The sequence below is a fragment of the Kogia breviceps genome, chromosome 9, assembly GCF_026419965.1.
Source record: "Kogia breviceps isolate mKogBre1 chromosome 9, mKogBre1 haplotype 1, whole genome shotgun sequence".
NCBI lineage: Eukaryota > Metazoa > Chordata > Mammalia > Artiodactyla > Physeteridae > Kogia > Kogia breviceps.
This window is the reverse complement of record NC_081318.1, coordinates 26,657,654-26,679,914: the sequence shown is the minus strand read 5'-3', so window position 1 is coordinate 26,679,914 and position 22,261 is coordinate 26,657,654. Positions and strand designations below refer to the sequence as shown.

General features: G+C 34.3%; 1 protein-coding gene across 4 annotated transcripts in view; it reads right to left on the bottom strand.

The window, feature by feature from the left end:
- Nucleotides 1–584: 584 nt before the first annotated feature.
- The window catches only part of POT1 (protection of telomeres 1), an 80,062-nt gene continuing 58,385 nt past the window's right edge, over nt 585–22,261 (bottom strand). For 3 of the 4 annotated variants that reach the window (XM_067042264.1, XM_067042261.1, XM_067042263.1), the window contains 8 exons: nt 18,745–18,801; nt 16,758–16,914; nt 14,815–15,020; nt 10,870–11,005; nt 7,003–7,091; nt 4,899–4,990; nt 3,242–3,347; nt 594–1,763 (listed from right to left, as the gene is read on the bottom strand). In XM_067042264.1, coding sequence (XP_066898365.1) covers nt 1,651–1,763; nt 3,242–3,347; nt 4,899–4,990; nt 7,003–7,091; nt 10,870–11,005; nt 14,815–15,020; nt 16,758–16,914; nt 18,745–18,801 — 956 coding nt within the window. In that variant the 3' untranslated portion in view covers nt 594–1,650. Of the gene's footprint in view, nt 1,764–3,241; nt 3,348–4,898; nt 4,991–7,002; nt 7,092–10,869; nt 11,006–14,814; nt 15,021–16,757; nt 16,915–18,744; nt 18,802–22,261 lie in introns of all 4 variants that reach the window. The other variant, XM_059074083.2, reaches the window with a different exon arrangement.

The window sequence follows — 22,261 nt, the reverse complement described above, 5'->3', positions numbered from 1 at the left end:
TTAAAAGTTTTCCCTTGAATATGTTTTGAAGCAAGAGTGTACATCTCCAAAACAGCAGCATCGGCCTCTTTCATTGTCCTGAACAGGCTGATTAATTCGGCGATGGGGCAGATGGGTAGTTAGGTCTGGAGATGTGCTAATATACTCAGGAATTCGAATTTAGAGTTATTATGAGCAGAGGAAATCAATATTCAATCCTTTTGGCCAATAAGGTGTGAAAGGCCTTTTGGTCCTATCTGCGATGTTACTTCAGATATTTAAGGGAGAACTCACTTGCAGAAAACCCCATACCAGCTTTTGCTCCAGAGTCCTGAAGTGGCTAACAGTGCAGCCCCTGAGCAGAGACTACCTGAATTTAAGTGCTGACTGGCATTTAATAACTGTATGCATTTGGTCAAGTCAGCTTATCAGTGAAACCTCAGTTTTCTTATCAGGAAGATGGGTTGTTTAGAAACTAAAATACATGTTAAGTGCTTACTTAGTATGGTATCTGGTGTGTAGACAGTCCTAAATATCTGCTATATTGACACACTTGCTTTGATTCTTCACCTCAAATCATGGCTCAGCTCAACATAGGGCAAATAAACGAAACAGCTGAAATGTGTACATTTATTTATTCTTCACTAATATTGAACTAGGCAGATCTGTATCTCTCAGTCTTCAGCAAATAACATACATAAATCTTTACATATATATAAATATACAGAAGCATTTGTATAAAACTGAATATTCATGATTTTAAATTTGACAAATATCACCAGGTAAAAAGCAGACTATCATACTGAGTTAATTTCTCATTCAATGTTCAACCTGAAATATAAGTATATTTTACATAAGACCCTAACCAAAAGGGTAAGGTACGTAAGTCGCTAACACTGCAGATCTGACCACTTGATTAGGTTGAGGAGGAATGGAATAACTTCTAATATCATGTAGAGAAACAAGCAATCAAAGCATATAATTCAGGTCTGAAAAAATGGATTTATGCTCAATTGGTCAAAGTCAGCACCCAAAGAAAGCAATTCTGCTACTTCCACTTAAAGCAAATCACTCTTTTCAAGCACACTGTAGCTCACTCAGACAAGCACTTCTTCAAGGAGTACTTGTTCAAGCAGATCCCTTTGCATAAAAACAAAACAGATCAAATCCTTGCGCTCAGTAAGAGTGGAAGATTTAAGGTAAAGACATTTCCTAATCCCATATACATGCTAAACTCATCCAAATTGCTGATATAAAAATCAGGGCAGAAAAAGAAGCTCAACCAGGCATGATGGATGGCAGAGATATCAGTGGCTGATACATGGAAAAACCAATAGGGAGAGTGATTTTTAGGGTAGGGTAACAAAATAGCTTCTCTGAGAGGAGGAGAGTAAAGAATAAATGAAAACACAGTCCTTATTTATTCAGTGTCTCTCTTTTATAGCCCTCACAGCCATCAGACTGAATATTTTGGGCAACAGGAAAATTTTTAACTTATAAGAGGGCATTAAGATAACACAATGCCTATTTGTCAAAAAAATTTTAAATACTGGTTAAAACGGAAAATAAACTACAGAGCTAAAATCTCATGTCTTTTATAGCAATCTCATAGAAAATAGTAATGTTTTCCAAAATTATAGCATTTTACATATGCTAAGTTGAATGTCAAAATTAGATAAGATCTTCTGCAACTGTGGTGTCAAAAATCTGATAGCAAATTTGCTGCTCCACTCCACTTGTGACATTATACGACTTGATGAAGCATTCCAACCATGGATATGCATCTACAAATCAAAAAAAGAAATGCTATTTAACCATTAAAACTAAACAAATAACTCTGAAATATGTATCTAAGCATAATGCTTAGCTAGTAAAATTAACCTACTTAATTTAGCTTGAAAAGTAAACAAACACACTCACCACATTTACCATTATCTGCTCTTCCAAATACACACTGGATTCATGTTATTGTTTTGTAGCAATTCTGACTAATTTGAATTTTTTCCCGACAACAGGAAAAAGTCATTAAATGTGGGGTTTTTCAAAATATTTGATAGCAAAGGTAGTAATCTACATCATTCCCAACTTTTATTCCGTTTTTTTCCTGCTGATCACTTACTGATCCGCCCGTTTTGTTTTTCTTGGTTGACTGCAAAGAAACCAGCTCACCCTTACATCTGTCTAGTTGAAATTCCTGTCAGGTACCAGATGTTGTGTCCAGGCAATGTTGGCAGCTGTAGATGCCATTTCCCAAGCTTTGGTCATGACCACAGTAAATCTGTTTATAACTTCTGTTTTTTTTGTTTGTTTTGTTTTTATTTTTGTTTTGTTTTTTTGCGGTACGTGGGCCTCTCCCTGTTGTGGCCTCTCCCGTTGCGGAGCACAGGCTCCGGATGCGCGGGGTCAGCGGCCATGGCTCACGGGCACAGCCGCATGTGGGATCTTCCTGGACGGGGGCACGAATCCGTGTCCCCTGCATCGGCAGGCGGACTCTCAACCACTGCGCCACCAGGGAAGCCCTGGAATTGTTATAAAATGCAAAGACTGACCGGGGAAAATAAAACCTGACTTAAAATAACCTACAAACATTAAACTGACAACAGCTAGATCTGCAGGTGGTAAAATTTGTTACTGATGAAAAACTGTTAGAAGTCAAGTTGTCTTAAAATGACTTAGATCTGCAAGTTTCAATGCAAAGAGAAATAATGGCCACAGAAGGAAAAATCAGTGGCAGTAGGTGTAATCAATACAATTTGACCTGAAGACTGGTTGATGAATCAAATGTAACACAGAAAACAACTAAAGCTGACAAAAATATTTAGTAAAATAAAAACTTGTAAAATCTGAAACTAGTTAATATTGAATAGACAATTCGTCAATGAATTAAACAGGCTAAATGAGTTTGTTATAGGAAATGTTTCTTGTCAAAATTTCATCCCTGTTGGTTTAATTTCAACTGTTTGTATGCATAAGCATCATATCAAATGTGCTTGTGATCAAAATTGCCTCCCCCTTGTTATACAATATTTCAAAATATTTTTAAAAACTTTTTTCATTTCAGGAATTATGATTCATACCTATTTTATCCCTGCCACTATCTTCATTAATAGGTAGATCATACAGTATAATCAATCACTACTTAGTAATTTATTTGCATTCAGATTTCAAAGTTTTTAATAACTCTAAAAGTCCATAGCTTAGCCATATGCTAGGTATTATTTCAAGAAAAAGAATGAATGGATTGTTAAATATTACTGCCTACCAATTTTTACTCCTGGAGGACAAAACATATCCATGGTCATATCCATACTTTGCTGAAGGCCATCACTGATTAGGACTTCTGATGCTGGAATCTGGAAGAATTTTTCCTTAAGAAAAATATGAAGAAACAAGGAAATGATCTTTATCTTCTTCAGAAGTTATAATTAATATAAAATTATTTGAATATTATCTAATTAAAATAATCTAGACTATTTCACCCTATCAATATCATAGAATTCATAAACTAAAGTGCTAGTCTAAACTCTAAAATCTGACTTACTACTTTAATCAAAAAACAGCTATGATACATATATATAAAATCAAGTTAAACCGCTCTGACTTAATGATAAGAATAATGATTAGAATACAGTGAGGCTTACAATTCTCTTGATAGCATATGTATTGAGCACCTACAATGTCTAAGTGTTAAGTTTAAAAGAGTTTAATATATAGTATATATTTGTTTAATTTTTTTTTCTCCTCTCCTATTTATAAGTTCCAGGAGGGAAAGGAGTTTGCTTGTTTCACTCATTGCTACATCCCCATCACAAAGAGTAGCACTTGGCATACAGTAAGTGCTCATTAAATACTTATTTAATAAATGGATAAATAATTTATTTAGGTAGGAGAAAAACTGTTCTCAACCTTACCCAGATTTTTCCCAATGTGTGTAGTAAAATATTTAACCTCATTGGCCTTTGCCCTCGGTTTCTGAGAGGTAATCTAAGCCCTTGGAATGTCACGCCTCATAGGAGTATTCTTTTTTGCCTGGAGACCCTGGGTCACTCTAACATTGTGATTTAGGGTGGGGAGTTTGGAGCATGTGGTTTTAACTTGACCACTGGAGGGGCTGAAGATTGAGATCAGTCACATGGGCAGCCAACCATGACTACATGATGAAGCTCCAAAAAAAAACTCTGGACGCTAAGGCTCAGTTGCGCTTCCCTGGTTGGCAATACCTCACATGTACTGTTACATATCATTTTCAGGAAAGTAACACTGTCCACTACTCCATGGGAAGAGAACAAATGGAAGCTCCATGTTAGAAACTTTCCTGGACTCTGCCCTATGCACCTCTTCCCTTGAGGATTTCAACCTATATCCTTTAGCTGTAATAAATTGTTAACAGTGAGCATAATAGCTTTCAATAAGTTCTGTCTTTCTAGTGAATTATCAAAACTAAGGGTGCTCTTGGGGACCTCTGAACTTTCAACTGGTGTCAGAAGTAAGGGTGGTCTTGGGAACCTCCAAACTTGGTACTGTCAGAAATGAAGGTGGTCTTGTGGACAGCGACCTAGCTTCACACATAATAACTATCTCCCTATCAAAGTAATTTCATTCTTTCTAATATGAAATGTGGAGGCTTAAAAAGCCCAGTGAAATGCTAATAGATAATGCCTGAGGGTGTGGCCATACCTCTGCCTTTGGCTCCTGGAACAGAACTTCCTCAATTTTTCATTATTCACATATTAAGATTTACAGTGTCAAATCAAAAGAGAGATAAATACATAGACAATTTAAGATTTATGTGCCTGTCTTTTATTTATTCTTCTGAGTTGCCTTTAATCTCCTCAGTAACAAAGTAGGCATGAATATATTAAAATTTTAAAAAGTACTAGTTTTTAATTAGAAATATCTTCACTACCTCTATTACTTACAGAATCCATGAGGTAAGCTTCCAATACTCCAGTTCCATCATCAAAAGTAAATGTCATCACAAACACATGTTGGAGAGGTACAATGCCCAGTACTAATGAAGGAAAAAAGTTGAAACCATATGAATCTCCTATGCCTTAATCAAAGTAAAGAAAAAATTGTTTTATGATATTAGATACCTGTTAGTCTTGTTTACTAAAATAACTCAAGAGATTAAATTAAGCTCATTTTAGAAGGGTAATTTTGGAACATTACACTACACCTGTATAGGGATAATGACTCATGAGCAGTACTATCTTTTTTTTTTTTTTTTTTTTTTGTGGTTCGCGGGCCTCTCACTGCTGTGGCCTCTCCCGTTGCGGAGCACAGGCTCCGGACGCGCAGGCTCAGCGGCCATGGGTCACGGGCCCAGCCGCTCCGCGGCATGTGGGATCTTCCCGGACCGGGGCACGAACCCGTATCCCCTGCATCGGCAGGCGGATTCTCAACTACTGCGCCACCAGGGAAGCCCAGTACTATCTTTTTTAAATTAAATATTAATACAGCATTATTTTTAAAATGAGTTGATCTTGATAAAAAAACATAAAAAACATAAAAACCAATTCATGAAAGGCAATTCAGAAATAGCATACAGTTCAATAGTTAGGATTTTTTAACATGTCTCTCTCCTTTGTATTTTAAGCATAGGGATCGATTAATTTTTAAGAGATATCATCTGGTTGAATGATGTGAGAATCTGAGATTTCATAATTTGGTAAGATGAGGAAAAAGGAAGAAATTAAAGAGATGCTAAATCATATGAAAATTTATAGGTTAAAATGAACATCTTACTTTGTGTCTGGAAATGGAAGACATTCAATATGCTTATATAATGGAATATTGTCTTCAATTTGTGGAATCCATATTCAGTAATAAAGGGAGCAAGTAAAGCAAATAAATTAGGGCATACAGACATGAGAGAAATTGCTAATACAGAGGAATTGATTTTTAAGATTCAGAAGTTCTCGACAGGCATAAACTGTGAGCTAAAAACAAGAAGGATGAACATAAAACCTACCCCGAGGGACCATACAAGCAAACAAAAAACTACATTTAGTACAGGATGAGGAGACCAAGCTTGAAGCACATAGTAAGAAGCTCATGCAAAAGTAACCTGGAATTTCACTGGACCACAAACAAAATATGAGTTAGCAGTATTATATAGCTGGATTAAAAGAGAAAGAAAACAAAACCAAGTACACAAATAAATATCTACACAATAAAATTTTCAGGCAAGTAGGAGCAGTATCCAATCTTAGGTAAATAAAGGTTTTCTTCACATTCTGAATTGGCCAACACCTGCAGCTCTATTTCTAGCTTTGAGGACCAAACTTTGAGAACAGCATTGGTAAAATGGAATGTTTACTGAAGAGGAGAAATAAAATAGTAAGGAATGTGGGAAAGTACCAAAGGAAGTGAGGGCACCTGCTTGGAGAAATAAAGACTCAATGAAGACTTGACAGATTATCTTCAAATGTACAGTTTGTTGATTTTATAGAAGAGGGAACAGATGTACTTTAATTCTAGTACACAGAATGTGGCCCATGTTAAAATTATATGTAAGCAGACTTTGCCTCACTGTTAAGTACTGCACCTAAAAAGTAAGATATGTTACCTTGCAGTGTAACGAGTCCCCAGTCACTGAAGAGTTTTAAGCCAAGGCTCGATGATCACAGTTAATAATGTGATATAAAAAGATTCTTGTTGTTCCAGCTAAAGACTTGTATTGGGTAAAAAGTTGTAATAGCTACCTCTACAACTCTTTTCAATCCCAAGATACTATAAACTGGAGAGATTTTTCACAAGTTGTATTTATGATTACTAAGTTACTGAAAATTAAAATGTAATAATTGAAAAACATTGGCAGATGCTTGAAAGTAACTTTTCAATTATTTTAAACATTTATAGTTTTATTATGACCACTGTGAATGGTTTTGCTTAAGGACAATTAAACTTTAGTTCAGCCTTTGCTCTGGTTTTACAATATCCACAAATATTGAAATATTCTCAGTGAGATCACCTTATACAAAGACAGTTACAATGACAGGACACAGAAACTTAGCTAACCTTCTGCCACAGAAAAAGGAATCCACGATGTTTTATCAACCAGGGAATTTAGATTCTGTATTGGTCTCAAACTAGAACACTGTTTACACCTGAAATTAATAAAAGAAAAAAATGATTTATTATAAGTAATTATTACAACTCATTTAATTATTATAACATTTTTGCCATTCAAGCATGCAGTTTAAAAAGTATATTATTAAACAAAAGAGCACTGCACTTCCTATATTGTAATGTGCATATTACAAACAGAGTTATTAAAAAAATAAGCTTCTTACAATAGAAGCAATCTAAAAGGATAATACAGTTCAGAATAAACAACTCTAAGTTGACAATGAGAGAGGTTCCAGGTTGCAGATTGTTAATTAATTTGGCTAATTTCCTTATCTGGTAAAATAAAAAGTCTAAAGAGACAAACTCTAAGGACTCTTTCATTTTATGGCTCTGTGAACAATATGGAATAGCCAAGGTCTTAATTTTATAAATATAGAAATAGGAGAAAATTATTCTAAGGAAGTCAGTACTAGCACATATTTAGAGGATCATAGTTTATGATGCCTAGTACTACAGTTATCCTTTGTATACAAATCAATCTAAAATTACATAATACACTAAAACTACATATTATCTAGTATAGGTATTCTGCTTTACTTACATATAAACATTTTAAGTACAAGCAATTTACTTTTTACTATATGTATTAATGTTTAGGAGATGTTGATGAGAAAATATGCTTGGATAAAAATATAAAAATCAACATTCAACAGGTTCATGCATATTCCCTTTCATTTACAATCTGGGGGAAAACAGAGGGTAACTATATTAAATGTTATCCCCTTCCACTCTTTAAATACATAGTTTTTTCTTTAACAGAAAAAGGTAATTGAATGACGAGTATTAGTTTCTTTAAAAAAAAAAAGGCTGTGATATTAAACTTTAGACATTGATAAAGTATACAAATTAAAAATTAAGAGTAATAAGCATAAATTAGAGAATTCATTACTTCCAAAGTAATAAAAGAGGAAAAAGGAGAAAAATGAGAACATTTTAATAAATTAATCCAATAGAAGACTGGAAAAAAAAATTAAGTAATAACAAAAAAAAGGCTGGGAAGAGAAACAATAATAGTATAAGTGGAAAACAACAAGAAATACAGTATAGAAATAAAACCTAAATGTTTCAGTAATTAACATATTTTAAACTCATCTATTAAAAAACAACTAAACTCTACTGATAAGTATTTATTTATGAGACCTACTAAAATGTAACAACAAAGAAACTTAAAAGCAACAGGATGAGAATAAGATACACCATGCAATTACCAACCAAAAAAACTCCGAAATAGTAATAAGAAAATGAGAAAAAAATAAACCATACAGTAAAAAAATCACAATTAAAGATGAAGTCATTACATAAGGATATACAGTACAATGAATTCAACAGAAGATGAAATACCGAACCTGAACGAGCAAGCAAAAAGGACTCAAAACATATAAAGCACACATTGACAGAATAGGTCCCAAACCTACAATCACAGAGGATGTTAAGCACAGTCTCTAAGAAGTGATTAAACAGATAAAGTTACAAAGGAAAGATAAGCTTTGGATACGATTGGCAAGCTTGTCTAATGGACATAACTAAACACTATTAAACACTAAACACAACTGTTAAAGAATACACATTCTTTTTAAAATCTATGTAATATGTACAAATTATGAACAAACACATTCTAGGATAAAGCAAAACTAAACAAATCTCAAAGAATCATTATGAAATGCATCACACTACTTGGTTTAAAAGTAATCTAACTAAAAATACAAGCAAAAACATAGCACCTAAAATGAGTGTGTGGAAAAATTTAAAATACACAGTGAAATAATTCATGGGCCAAAGAAATCATAATAGGAATTGCGAAACATTTAGAAGTGACAAGAAAAACACTATGTATCAAATCTTTGGTTAAAGCTATGGCTATTTTCTCAGGAAGTATATTACAGACTTAAATACAAATATTTACTTTTTTTTTTTTTTGGTGATACGCGGGCCTCTCACTGCTGTGGCCTCTCCCGTTGCGGAGCACAGGCTCCGGACACACAGGCCCAGTGGCCATGGCTCACGGGCCCAGCCGCTCCGCGGCATGTGGGATCTTCCCAGACCGGGGCATGAACCCGTGTCCCCTGCATCGGCAGGTGGACTCTCAACCACTGCGCCACCAGGGAAGCCCAAATACAAATATTTAAAAACATATTGAAAAATAATGAATTAAATGAGGTAAGCATTCAATTAAAAACATTACAAAAAAGAAATACCAAGGAAACCTATAGAAAGTAAAGGAAGAAAATAAAGTTAAGAACAATAATAAAAAAATAGAGAGCATCAACAAAAACAAAAGCTAGTTGCTTTGGCAAAAAAGTCCAAGGGAAAAAAAGGAGCAAATAATATGAAGTGGATTCAAGAACAGATGAAGAGGAGATTTTAAAATCATCAGAAAGTACTATGAATTATTTTATCTCAATAAATTTAAATTTAAAAGATAAATGAAATACTTCTCTAGAAAACTTTCATTAATAAAACAGATTCAAGAAGAAACAGAAATCCTTAAAAGATGTGTAACTAGTAAGAAACTGAAGCATTAGTTTCTGTTCCATTAAAAAGCATCAGGGGCTTTCCTGGTGGCGCAGTGGCTGAGAGTCCGCCTGCCGATGCAGGGGACGCGGGTTCGTGCCCCGGTCTGGGAAGATCCCACATGCCGCGGAGTGGCTGGGCCTGCGAGCCGTGGCCGCTGAGCCTGCGCGTCCGGAGCCTGTGCTCCGCAACGGGAGAGGCCGCGACAGTGAGAGGCCCGCAAAAAAAAAAAAAAAAAAGCATCAGATCCAGAAATCTAAGTAAAGTTTTATAAAAACTTTGTCTTGTCAAACATTTCGGTAAATATGACTATATTAATATTTGAAAAATCTGTAAAACAAAAGGAAGCATAGAGTTATAAAGTACAGGACAGACTAGAAGTTTGATGAAATGCACATAACTGAAAAATGTTTTGTATCTCTCATATAGAAAGAATTTTTACAATCACCTAAACACACACACAAGAACCAAAACAGAGACCAGTAATTGAATAGAAAAATGTAAATATGGAATTCACAGAAGAGAAAACCTAAATAGCCAATAAACATGAGACTTGTTTAACCTCCCTAGTCATCTAGGAAATGCAAACAAAAACAACATAGATACTATTTGATGCTCATCAGTCTAACAAAATTACAAGTTAGACTAATACCAAGAGCTAATTGTGGAAGAGAACCCGGGGTTAACAAATTTTTACACACTGCTGATTGGACCATAAAATGTTACAATCATTAGGAAAACAATTTGGTATTTTCCAATAAAGCAGAAAATATTCTATAATCCAAGGTTTCTTAAAGCAGAGCACTTCCAGGGTGATTGTCTCATCAAGTGTAAACAGATTCTTATCTATATTGCCTCCTTCCAAACCTAGACATCTGTTTCTAGCTCCTAATGTATTCTGATATCTTCCAGTTTCTAAGTGGCAACTCATTAATAATTTTGTGGCACAGAAATTCTGGAATTCAATCACTTAACTTTTACTGGGATACAGCTCTGAACTTTCTCTGTAACTAACATCTAAGTTGTTAGGAAAGAAAGCAAATGAATATTAGCTTTTGGGACAGCCTTAAACTGAGCATACTGTAGGCGCTCAATATATATGGTATCCAAAGAATAGATTATACTAAAAAATCTAGTACCTATAAATTGGTACTAAATAAGTATCCACTGAATATATAGTAACAAGTGGAATAAAATAATAAATAAATTTTAAAATTCCCCAAATTCCCATTACTGAAAACATACCCATAGTGATGTATTTTTCCTTGTATAAGGAATGGTGCTGAAAGGTCAAGGACTTCCAGGTCTTCATGGCCAGATCTCACAGGAATTACACTATGAAACTTGTTTGAGAGTTTGCAGATTTCATTAAGTGTACCTCCTATTAAAAGAGAACAAATAAACCCTTCAAGTAGTACAAATATAAAGTAAGCAAACTGGGGTACTTATTAAATAACACATGAGCAACAGTAAAGGACTAAAGGGATTGACAGAAAAAGACAAATACCATGAATTTAAGAGATTTACTGCACTTATACATTTATTGTTAAAAATAATAATTTGGGGCTTCCCTGGTGGCGCAGTGCTTGAGAGTCTGCCTGCCGATGCAGGGGACACGGGTTCGTGCCCCGGTCCGGGAAGAACCCACATGCCGTGCAGTGGCTAGGCCTATGAGTCATGGCCGCTGAGCCTGCGCGTCCGGAGCCTGTGCTCCGCAAAGGGAGACGCCACAACAGTGAGAGGCCCGCGTACCGCAATAAATAAATAAATTAATAATAATAATAATAATTTGTAAGCTTAGGATCCTATTCATTGATTAAAGAAAACACTGAGCAAAAATGCTGAGATTTGAGCAAAATATAAGGTTTGTGAAATATGAACCGTCTTTTAAAATTTATACAAATTGCTCTTTATGCCAGGAATACTTTGGTTCAGATGATCTAAAAAGAATGAACTTGAGAGTCAAAATATGACAGGATTCCCATTATTAAATTTGCTATATACTACTAAGGTCTAGGCAAATTTAGTCTTGAGTTTGAAATAAATCTTTTCAGTTTAACACTGAATTTAAATATAGATGCAAACAGTTTATGTGATAGGAATTCCTGTAGAGTGTTTATTCATTTTTCCTATGAAAACCATTACACTTACCCTAATGCTACGACAGGGTGGGTATTAAAACCATCATGTTGGCTGAGGAGAAAGAGTAAAGGCAGCATTCTCTCTGATTACTCAAACCTACCGGCACCTTTTCTGGTGTACTTTTCACTTAGATTGATAATTCTTCCTCTCCAGGGAAAGAGAATATGATTTATAAAAACACTTCTGAGTATTTCCTAAAATTTGTGTAAAATTTGTAATGTTAAAATTCAATTGTGAGGGGGAAGCATTTCTGGCATAGCAGAGTAAGAACGTCCCAAAATACACTTCTCCATAATAGCAAAAACAACTTTGGCAAAAATTGTCAAATTCAACTTTTTCAGAACTCTAGAAATTAACCAAAGGCTTGCAACAATGCAAGGAGTATTTATTCAAAAGAAGTGGATAAATCTGATAAGAACAGCAAGTTTCATGGTGTTTTAACTTGCCCAGCTCCCATACCTCTTCCCTCAGCTCTGTGAGAGCTGGAAACCACAGGTTTTCCATGCCATCCTACAGTTGGATCTTACCCTATGCTTAGAGTTATAATACTCAGAAATATGATAAAATAAAAATGGCTTACATTTTGATGAAACCCTTTTAAAGTGCTTTCACATACACTTTCATTTGACTTCATTAAAGGGCTCTGGTAAGGTAAACTGTTACTACTTTGGAATTACTTATATATTCAATAAATATTTACTGAGAGCCAGTTACATGCCAGGTTTACTACTCTAGGTGCTGAAGATACATAGATTAAAAGAACATGTATTCTGACCTTGGGGAACTTACATTCTAATAAAGAAACAAATCTATAAACAGACAGATAAAACACAAATATAATATAAGAAGTGCTCTACTAGAAGTTCATACAGTATGCAGTAAGAACCACTCAAATTCTGCCTGATAAATCAGAAAAGTGCTTGATGCACGTAGGTGTTCATTAAATATTTTCTATGAATTGCTGAATAAAGGGAATTATTGAGTTTACTTCTGAAGACGTATTAGAGCAGGTTTTCTCAGAACAGTGAAGGAATGGCAAAGAGGCACAGAGGAATATACTAGGTTTAGGAATTATCACCAGTTCAACATGGCTAGAGGGTGGGATGGGAATTGTGATAGGAGGTGAGACTGAAAGTTTGAGGGTTGACTGGTAATTAAAGATAGGATCAGGAACTAAGGGGACTTCTTTATTCAAGCTTCCTTTGGACCGTCAAGGCCAACACGGCTTCAGCATAGAATTCTGTGGGAGGCAGCAAAGCACAGAAGGAGCCGAAGGCATATTTGACATCCTCTTAGTTGGCCCTACAAGGACAGTTCTAATAAAGCCTGATAGGATCACAGCTTTATTTTATTTTTAGGCCATATAAATAGATTTACTCCATCTGTATGTGTGTGTGTGTCTGTGTCCTTCTGTTTTTACATCTATCTCCTGGTACAGATTAAAAAACTGCTAATGGAATAAGATGTCACATTTCACTCATCAAAGTGGCCAAATTTTTTAAAGCTCTAGTATATTATGAGTAGGATAGGTGAACAGATCATCTCACATGCTGCTAAAGCATGTGCACATCATGATAACTTTACTAGAAAGTAATTGGGCAACATTCACTTAATTCCTTGTGCCCAATTACACTTCAGGGGGGAGATAAAGTTCATCACAGAGTTGCTACGTAAAAAATGGAAGCAGGGCTTCCCTGGTGGCGCAGTGGTTGAGAATCCGCCTGCCGATGCAGGGGACACGGGTTCGTGCCCCGGTCTGGGAGGATCCCACATGCCGCGGAGCGGCTGGGCCCGTGAACCATGGCCGCTAAGACCGCGCGTCCGGAGCCTGTGCTCCGCAATGGGAGAGGCCACAACAGTGACAGGCCCACGTACCGGGGGGAAAAAAAAAAAACAAAAAAAAACAAACTGGAAGCAATTCAGTTTCACCACCCACTACCTGTACTAGGAAGACATTTATCTCCTCTGTGGTTCAGTTTTCTCATGTATAAAAAACAGCTTATAATAGTACCAACTTCACAGGATTGTTGTGATGATTAAATTAATTAAAATAGTTTCTGGTATGCTATAAATGTATTAAAACAAGTGATGTTCATAAAAATAATATCAATGTTTATATGCATGTGTATTTGCATATATACATTATTTTCTAAAATGATTGTGTTACTTTTATAAACAGAAAAATGCCAGGAATAAAAATGATCATAATCCGGGCTTCCCTGGTGGCGCAGTGGTTGAGAATCCGCCTGCCGATGCAGGAGACACGGGTTCGTGCCCCGGTCCGGAAAGATCCCACGTGCCGCAGAGCGGCTGGGCCCGTGAGCCATGGCCGCTGAGCCTGCGCGTCCGGAGCCTGTGCTCCGCAACGGGAGAGGCCACAGCAGTGAGAGGCCCGCATACCGCAAAAAAAAAAAAAAAAAAAAAAAATGATCATAATCCATTGTAAGAAAGATCAGTTCATTCACAAAATGAAAGATTTCTCTAATGCAAATTAAAGATGATGGTCCCCTTTTATTATGGATTATTAGATAAATATTAGATAAAAATAAGAAAAAAGTATAAAAGAAATGCAAGATTAAATTTGACTCAAAGTTTCATTCTCTTAAAATATGTCAGGTTATCTTTACTTGATTTAGCTATCAATAGATGACTTTCATTCTATTTTTATGAAACAAGAGTGACATCCAGAGGCCAAGATAATAGCAACTATATATAACAAGCAGCTTCTTGATTATTATTCAGCTCAGCCATCACCTTGGGTCTCATTAAGATGACATGTATGTAGGAATCCAACAAGATGGACAAATGCAAACAGTTGAGTTTAGTGTGTAATTTCAAAATGTCATTCAGATAAATTTACACATATATGTGTATATGTATATATTTGAATCTAGTTGCTATATATATTACATTATTTGAAATTTAAATTAACAGTATTTTGACTTTGTATGTCTCAGGTTGCCCCTAAAATATATTTAACGATAATCAATCAGAGAAACACATAAGCAAAAGCTATATTCTAATAGAACAGCAACTTAAATATCATACCTTCTATCAAAATTAGACAGTCATTTGAAAGTGGGAGAATACCATTATTTTTCACAAAATGAACAGCTACTTTTCGTTCTCCTTGATCTTTAGTGGTCCAGATTTTTGAATCATATAATGATGTATTTTGTAGTTTGCTATCTGGGGTTTTGGTTGCACCCTCTTGCAAAATTATATCCAAATCACCCTCATGTGGAACTTCTTGCCTAAAATCATTGACAATGAAATAATACAAAAACAACTGGTATAAGCTTAGAAATTCAAATTTAACAAACTATCCAATAAAAAAATTGTTTATATGCTTATGAACTAGCTACTTATTATAAAACATGGAGGTAATTCACTCTGCAGATTACATGACTCATTCAATAGAAAGATATTTGATGACATTTTATGGCTAATTAGATCCACATCATAATTACATTAACCACCAGCAATTCCCTTGCCTGGTTTTGTGACACCATTATTTCTAGCACCAAACTGTTCTCCTCTGTAAGGAATGCTAAACTTCCCAGCAGGAGCCCCATCTTCCCTCCAGCTAAATATCCACTTACCACTTAAGTAATATCACTTTCATAGGGTACCTACTTTACAAACCAATATTCCATTTGAGTCCTTTTAATCTAGAATATAATTTTCAAAAGTCATATGGTAAAACATGATACAGTAGAAATCGCATAATCTAGAATCAAAAGGTCTATTTCCTTGTCTTTGTTCTGTCACCAATCAGCTGTGTAAATTTAGGTAAAACCTCTTAACATTTCTAAGATGATTTCCCTATTTGTTTAAAAAATTATCATAGAAGGTGGTTTTGTTTGGCAAAGCTATATGGTTTTTACAGAATTTTACGACGTATAATTTGATAATACTTCAAGAACTATCTAAAATCTGTACTTATATTTTAATTCCAACTACCATTTCAAGCCCAAATGGGTAGAAGATGGTCCTCTGTTTTATATAAGGAGATCTGATGATCAAAAATCTCAACAGTATTATACTTAGATTATGGAAGGGACAATATATGTACATTAGTGTACACAGCACACACACATAAATATAATGGAGATGTATATACATGTCCATGTTACATATATAGAGGGAAGACAGTCAAATTGCATAAAAAAGAAGAGGGATTAAAAATAATTTTCAGAATATGTCTTGAGTTAGTAAGTACATATTCATTCTAATGTCTTATAAATTTACTTATTTATAAAATAATTGATGTTTAGAATAAAACTTTTGAGGAATTAAGAAATCCTTAATTACCAATGAAAGTTCAAATTATGTCCACTGTATGGTAGTTATTAAGCAGGACAGGAATATTTCCAACAAGGCTTTCTTTTAACACTTAATTAGGAATTTCAACTAACCAGAAATCTTTTCTATTTAAGGATTTTAGCTAATAATGGTTTACTTTCAAGATTTTTTTGTGACAAATGAGAAAGTCCCCCCAAATATTTTCTTTTTAAAAAATTATTATATTTATTTATTTATTTATTTATTGGAGTATAATTGCTTTACAAAGTTGTGTTAGTTTCTGCTGCACAGCGAAGTGAATCAGCCATACGCATACACACATCACCTCCCTCTTGGACCTCCCCGCAGCCCCATCCCACCCAACTAGGCCATCACAGAGAACCCAGCTGAGCTCCCTGTGCTGTACAGCTTTTTAGTTATTATTTGTTTGCATATATCAGAGCTACTAAATTGAATTTCAGATCTGAAAACAGCAACTACTCTTATTTATTATTACTAAGAAACATCAAAAGGATTTATTTTCTAAGAATTAGTGTTTTCTCTTAAAAAGATTACCATTCTTTCAAAATACAATACATTAATATCACAATTTACTCCTTGTCAGGACTTAAACTGACACTTAAGAAAACATACATACACAAATTTCATGAAATGAAAACTTTGGTTTTGTTATGGAAAATACTTACAGTGAATGACACTTAGGACAATAAAGTTTAACAGACTGAAAGAGTCTTCTGGGCTTATATGACCTCAATTTTGCTCGGATACGGTATTGTTGAGGAGCTTTTTGTTTCAAAATAGCACACAGTGGGGTTTTCTCCAAATACTGATGATCCGTAAGTACTATAAAGAATTTTTGAATTAAGTTAGAGAAATCTGCAAGGATATAAGTATATTCATGACTTGAATCCCCGTGAAACAAACATACACAATCAAACAATTAAGTTGTATTAATTGTCAATTTTGGTAACATTTTGCCACATTTATCATCATCTCTATCTGTCATTATCTCCATCTCTCCATATATACATAAACCTTGCAGATACGTGATAGTAACTTCCAGACATTTTGTCCCTTTATCCCTAAGTACTTCAGTATATATTTCACAAGCACAAGCAATTTCATTAACATATTACAACGTAATTTTCAACATCAGAACACTTAACATTGATTATCACCGAATCAACAGACATTATTCAAATTTCTCCAACTATCCCCATAATGCTCTTATTTAGCATTTTATTTTCAGGTCTAGGACCCAATCCTGAACCATGTGTAGCATTTATTTTTCCTATCTCTTTGGAGTCCTTCAATGTAGAGAATGGTTCCTCAGCTCTTCTTTGTCTTTCAGGACGCTAATATATTTGAGGAGTAGAGGCCATTTATTTGGGTGTGTCTGGTTTTTCTCATGATCAGATACCAATTACGCATTTTTGGTAGGAATACTACTGTGTAAGTGGCCTTCTCATTGCATGACATCAAAAGGCACATGGTATCAGTGCTTCCATTCCTGGGGATGTTAACTTTGCTCAGCTGATTAAGGTGGTGTTCAGCAGGTTTCTCCACTATTAACTTATTATTTCCTCCTTTATAACTAATAAGAAAGTATTTGATAAAATATAAATATCCCAATTTCATTAAACATTTAGGATCCTGCTAGTTTAAGATCCATTGACGATTAGCAACTAAATAATTACTATCATGATTGAAAAATGGTGATTTTTCCCTAACTTCATTATTCCTTTTACATTTATCAGCTGCCATTCTATTTTAAATAACAGCTTTCCATTCAACCTCATTTATTTATTTATTTGTTTTGTTCATTTATTTACTATCCATATGGACTAACAGATTCCTACTTTATTCAATCAGTTCTATGCCATCACTAGTAATTTTTATTTTGATACTCAAATTATATGAGATTTGACATCTGCCACCATTAACCTGAGAAATTCTCTACTTTCTGGCACAACAAGATGTTCCAGAATCACTTTATAATTCTCCTGTCCCAACCCTGGAATCTGCTATTTCTCCAAGAAGTCCTGATTGGGGATATTATTAATAAACTAAGATCTGTACACTAGGTGTACTCATTGCTACTGGGTGTCCTTGTTTTTATGCCCTTTCATCAACAGAGCTCGGGCACATATGCACACATGTTCATACCTATACTTATACACATGCACCTGCATGTGTATGAATGTATACGTGAGTGAATACATATATACAAACACACATATATCTATTTCTGTATCTGTCTCTAAAACCATGAGTACATACTGACACCTCCAATTCTAATACAATACCACAGCTTCTTTCTTCTAGCCCATTTCATAATTATATGTCCTTTCTCCAATAATGAGAAACTCATATCTTTATAACAGTATATTACAGAATTTTATTTAATAGACTTCTGCTTAGAAATAGTTAATTTTTAAAAAATCTTAGCCTAAGTATCAGAAGGTGGGTATGATAGATCAACTATCATTGCTAACATTAAAGTTTTGGGGCATATTTTAAGGAACTCCTTTACGGACACACCACTAAATACATAGTGTGAATTGATTAAAATTAACACGGATATGTTTTTGCCCTCGTGGATAGATAAGTATAAGGACAGACTTCATAATACTCACTATTGTGCCCATATTACAAAAATGAAAATGGTCTTACTTGTAGCCGACAGTTGTTGACATCTTTCTACTTCATATAGTGATACTGATCCAGAGCCTATTAGGAAAAAAGGAAAGAAGAATTACAGTTTTAAAATCCATTAAAAGCTCAATGTGGCATCGAAAACTATAAAACATTACTGAGAGAAACTGAAGAAAATCTAAACAAATGGTGAAATTTGTTTATGGATTCATATCATTTGTTCATGGATTGGAAGGTTCAATATTGTTAGGAATTGATATTCTTCCCAATAGATCTGTAGATTCAATGAAATCCTAATCAAAATTGCATAGGCTTTATTATAGAAAGAGACAAGCAGATTCTATCACTTAAGTGGAAATGGCAAAGAATCTAGAATCTAGAATATAATCTTGAAAAAGAACAAAATTGGAGGACTTATACTATATGACTTCAAGATTTACTATAAAGCTATAGTAAACAAAAGAATATGGTACTGACATAAAGAATGACAAATAATATTATCAGAATTAAATAGAAAGTCCAGAAATAAACCCACATTTACATGGTCATTTGATTTTTGATAAAGGTAGCAAAGCAATCCAAATGGAAAGCAAAACTCTTTTCAAAAAATGGTTCTGCAACAACTGGAAATTAGTATGAGGGAAAAAAAATGCTTACTTCACATCACATTACTAAGTACTGAAAACAAAGCTCAGAAGTAAATCCACATTTATACTCATTTGATTTTTGACAGACACCAAAGCCATCTTAAAAAAAAAAAACAGTGTTGTAACTGGAAATTCATATTTTCAAAAATGTCTGTCATACCATAATACTAAGCATTAAAAAGGAATGAACCACTGATATATGCAACATGGATGAATCTCAAAAACAAACAGTATGTACAAGAGTATGTAACATGTTATTGCATTTATCTGAAGTTCTAGAACAGGCACAATTAATCTATGGTGGAAAAAATCAGGACTTCTGGGGTGGGGTTGGGGATGAGGATCTACTGGGAAAGCACACGAGGGAGCTTTCTGCAAAAAGTTAATGGTCTCGATTTTAAGAGGACTTAGGTTATGCAGTTTATGTGTTAGCCAAAACTCATGAAATGATACACCTAGGTTGCCCATTTCATTGAATATAATTTACCTCAAAAATAAAAGAGAATTCTAAAATATTTAACTCTAGGTAATGATGTTCATTCATTGAAGTTTTAGGAGATGTACTTATGTCTGCAAATTACTTTGAAATGCATCAAAAAATAAACTGGGTTGATGCATTAAAAAGAGATAAATGACACAGCAAAGAGAATAACATGTTAACTGGAGAATCGGATGGTGGGTATATGAGTGTTGACTGTACAATTGTTTCAACTTTTCTGTAAGTTCGAAAATTTTTCTTATGTTGAAAAAATACATTGTGAAGGGAATAAAGGGATAGGTGGATAAAATAATAAATTTACCAAACTTAATAGGATGACTTGAGGAATACCATAAAATATGATTTTACTTTAACAAAAAAAGCAAAAGTAGTGATCATAGCAATAAATCTTTTTTTTTAACATCTTTATTGGAGTATAGTTGCTTTATAATGGTGTGTTAGTTTCTGCTTTATAACAAAGTGAATCAGCTATACATATACATATATCCCCATATCTCCTCCCTCCCACCCTCCCTATCCAACCCCTCTAGGTGGTCACAAAGCACCTAGCTGATCTCCCTGTACTACGCGGCTGCTTCCCACTAGCTACCTATTTTACGTTTGGTAGTGTATATATGTCCATGCCACTCTCTCACTTCGTCCCAGCTTACCCTTCCCCCTCCCTGTGTCCTCAAGTCCATTCTCTACGTCTGCGTCTTTATTCCTGTCCTGCCCCTAGGTTCTTCAGAACCATTTTTTTTGTTTTTTAGATTCCATATATATGTGTTAGCATACGGTATTTGTTTTTCTCTTTCTGACTTATTTCACTCTGTATGACAGACTCTAGGTCCATCCACCTCACTACAAATAACTCAATTTCCATAGCAATAAGTTTTAATAATGCTTTCCAAAATGAAGAATTTAAGACTTAAAAAAGTATCCATATTTTGCAAGTACTTTAGCTTACTACATTCTATTATATATAATAGTATGTTACATTTTTATAATTTATTACATGTGGCATCATATACAAACATATGTATTACTTGTCCATCTTCCTCAACATCACTAATAAATGGCATAAGAATCCATGGCAAGAGAACCTTAAGCTAGCAAAGTATAATTTCAAAGAATCTGATTACTTAATACCTGCCTTTCTGCACAAAGTGAAATAATAATAGAGAAAATATTGCAAAATACATACAACAATCTCCCACAAAACTGTTAAGAAAAAAAATAAAGAACCCGACAGAAAATCAGGTATAGGGTAAGAGCAGACAATTCAAAGGAGGAGTAAAAAGGGCCAATAAATATATAATAAGATTTTTAAGTTTCCATGTACTCAGGGAAAATAAATAAGATATCACCTTATACCTACCAAATTGTCAAAAAATTACTTATAGTGTCAACGGCCAATACCACTGAGAGTGTAAGGAAAGGATATTCTCCCATTCTCCCACAATGTTATTTGCATATGAATCCTATGACATTTTGGCATATAATCTGGCATCATCTATGAAAATAACAGATGTACTTACTCTTTGATCGTTCAACCCCACCTTTAGGAGTTTATTTTAGAGAAACAATAAGCATGAAAGTACAATTGTTCAAGGGTGTTTATAAAAGAAGTATTTGTAAGAGTAAGAAACCGGAAACAAACTGAATGTCTATCAGATGGAAAATGGCTTAATTAATAATGTTAGACTCATATAAAATATATTGTAACTATTAAAAGAATGAGTTTGAGCTATATGAATTACCCCAGAAAGAGGTCTATGATACATTGTTAAATAAAGCAGCTAGTCTAGTATGGTCCCATTTTTGTAAAAATTTTAAACAGAGGGAAAATTCATATCTGTTTATGTAGAAGTATATATATTCATATAAACATGAAGATATTGAAGAAATCACACTAAACTCATAACTTTACCTAAGTGAGTGGGCATAAAGGCATGGGAAGGCTACGTAGCTTGATATTGTCACATGTACTACTTTTGTAATTTAAAAAACAATTAGAAAAACCTTTTAAAAGGAGAAAAGAGATTTCCAAAAGTATAATTACAAATTAATACTGTCTCCAAATGATTGTCAATTGAAGTAAACTGGCCTCTTAACGGCAGCTTAAATAATCACAAATTAGGCTAAAATGCTATCACCAGTGTGCTAGGAAATATGAAGAATTCTAAGGCAGAGAAAATGAAGAAATAAACATGTACAAAAAATCAAATAGCCTGCATTGAATCTGACTGACTTTGCCATCAGTTAATAGCTAAGTGACCCTGGACAAATTATATGATTCCTATCACTCAAAGCCTCAGTTTCCTTTCTGTAAAAGGGAAGAATAATATCAACCTCATAGGAGTGCTGTTAGGATTAAATAATAATGGCTGTGGGCACTGACTAAGTGCCT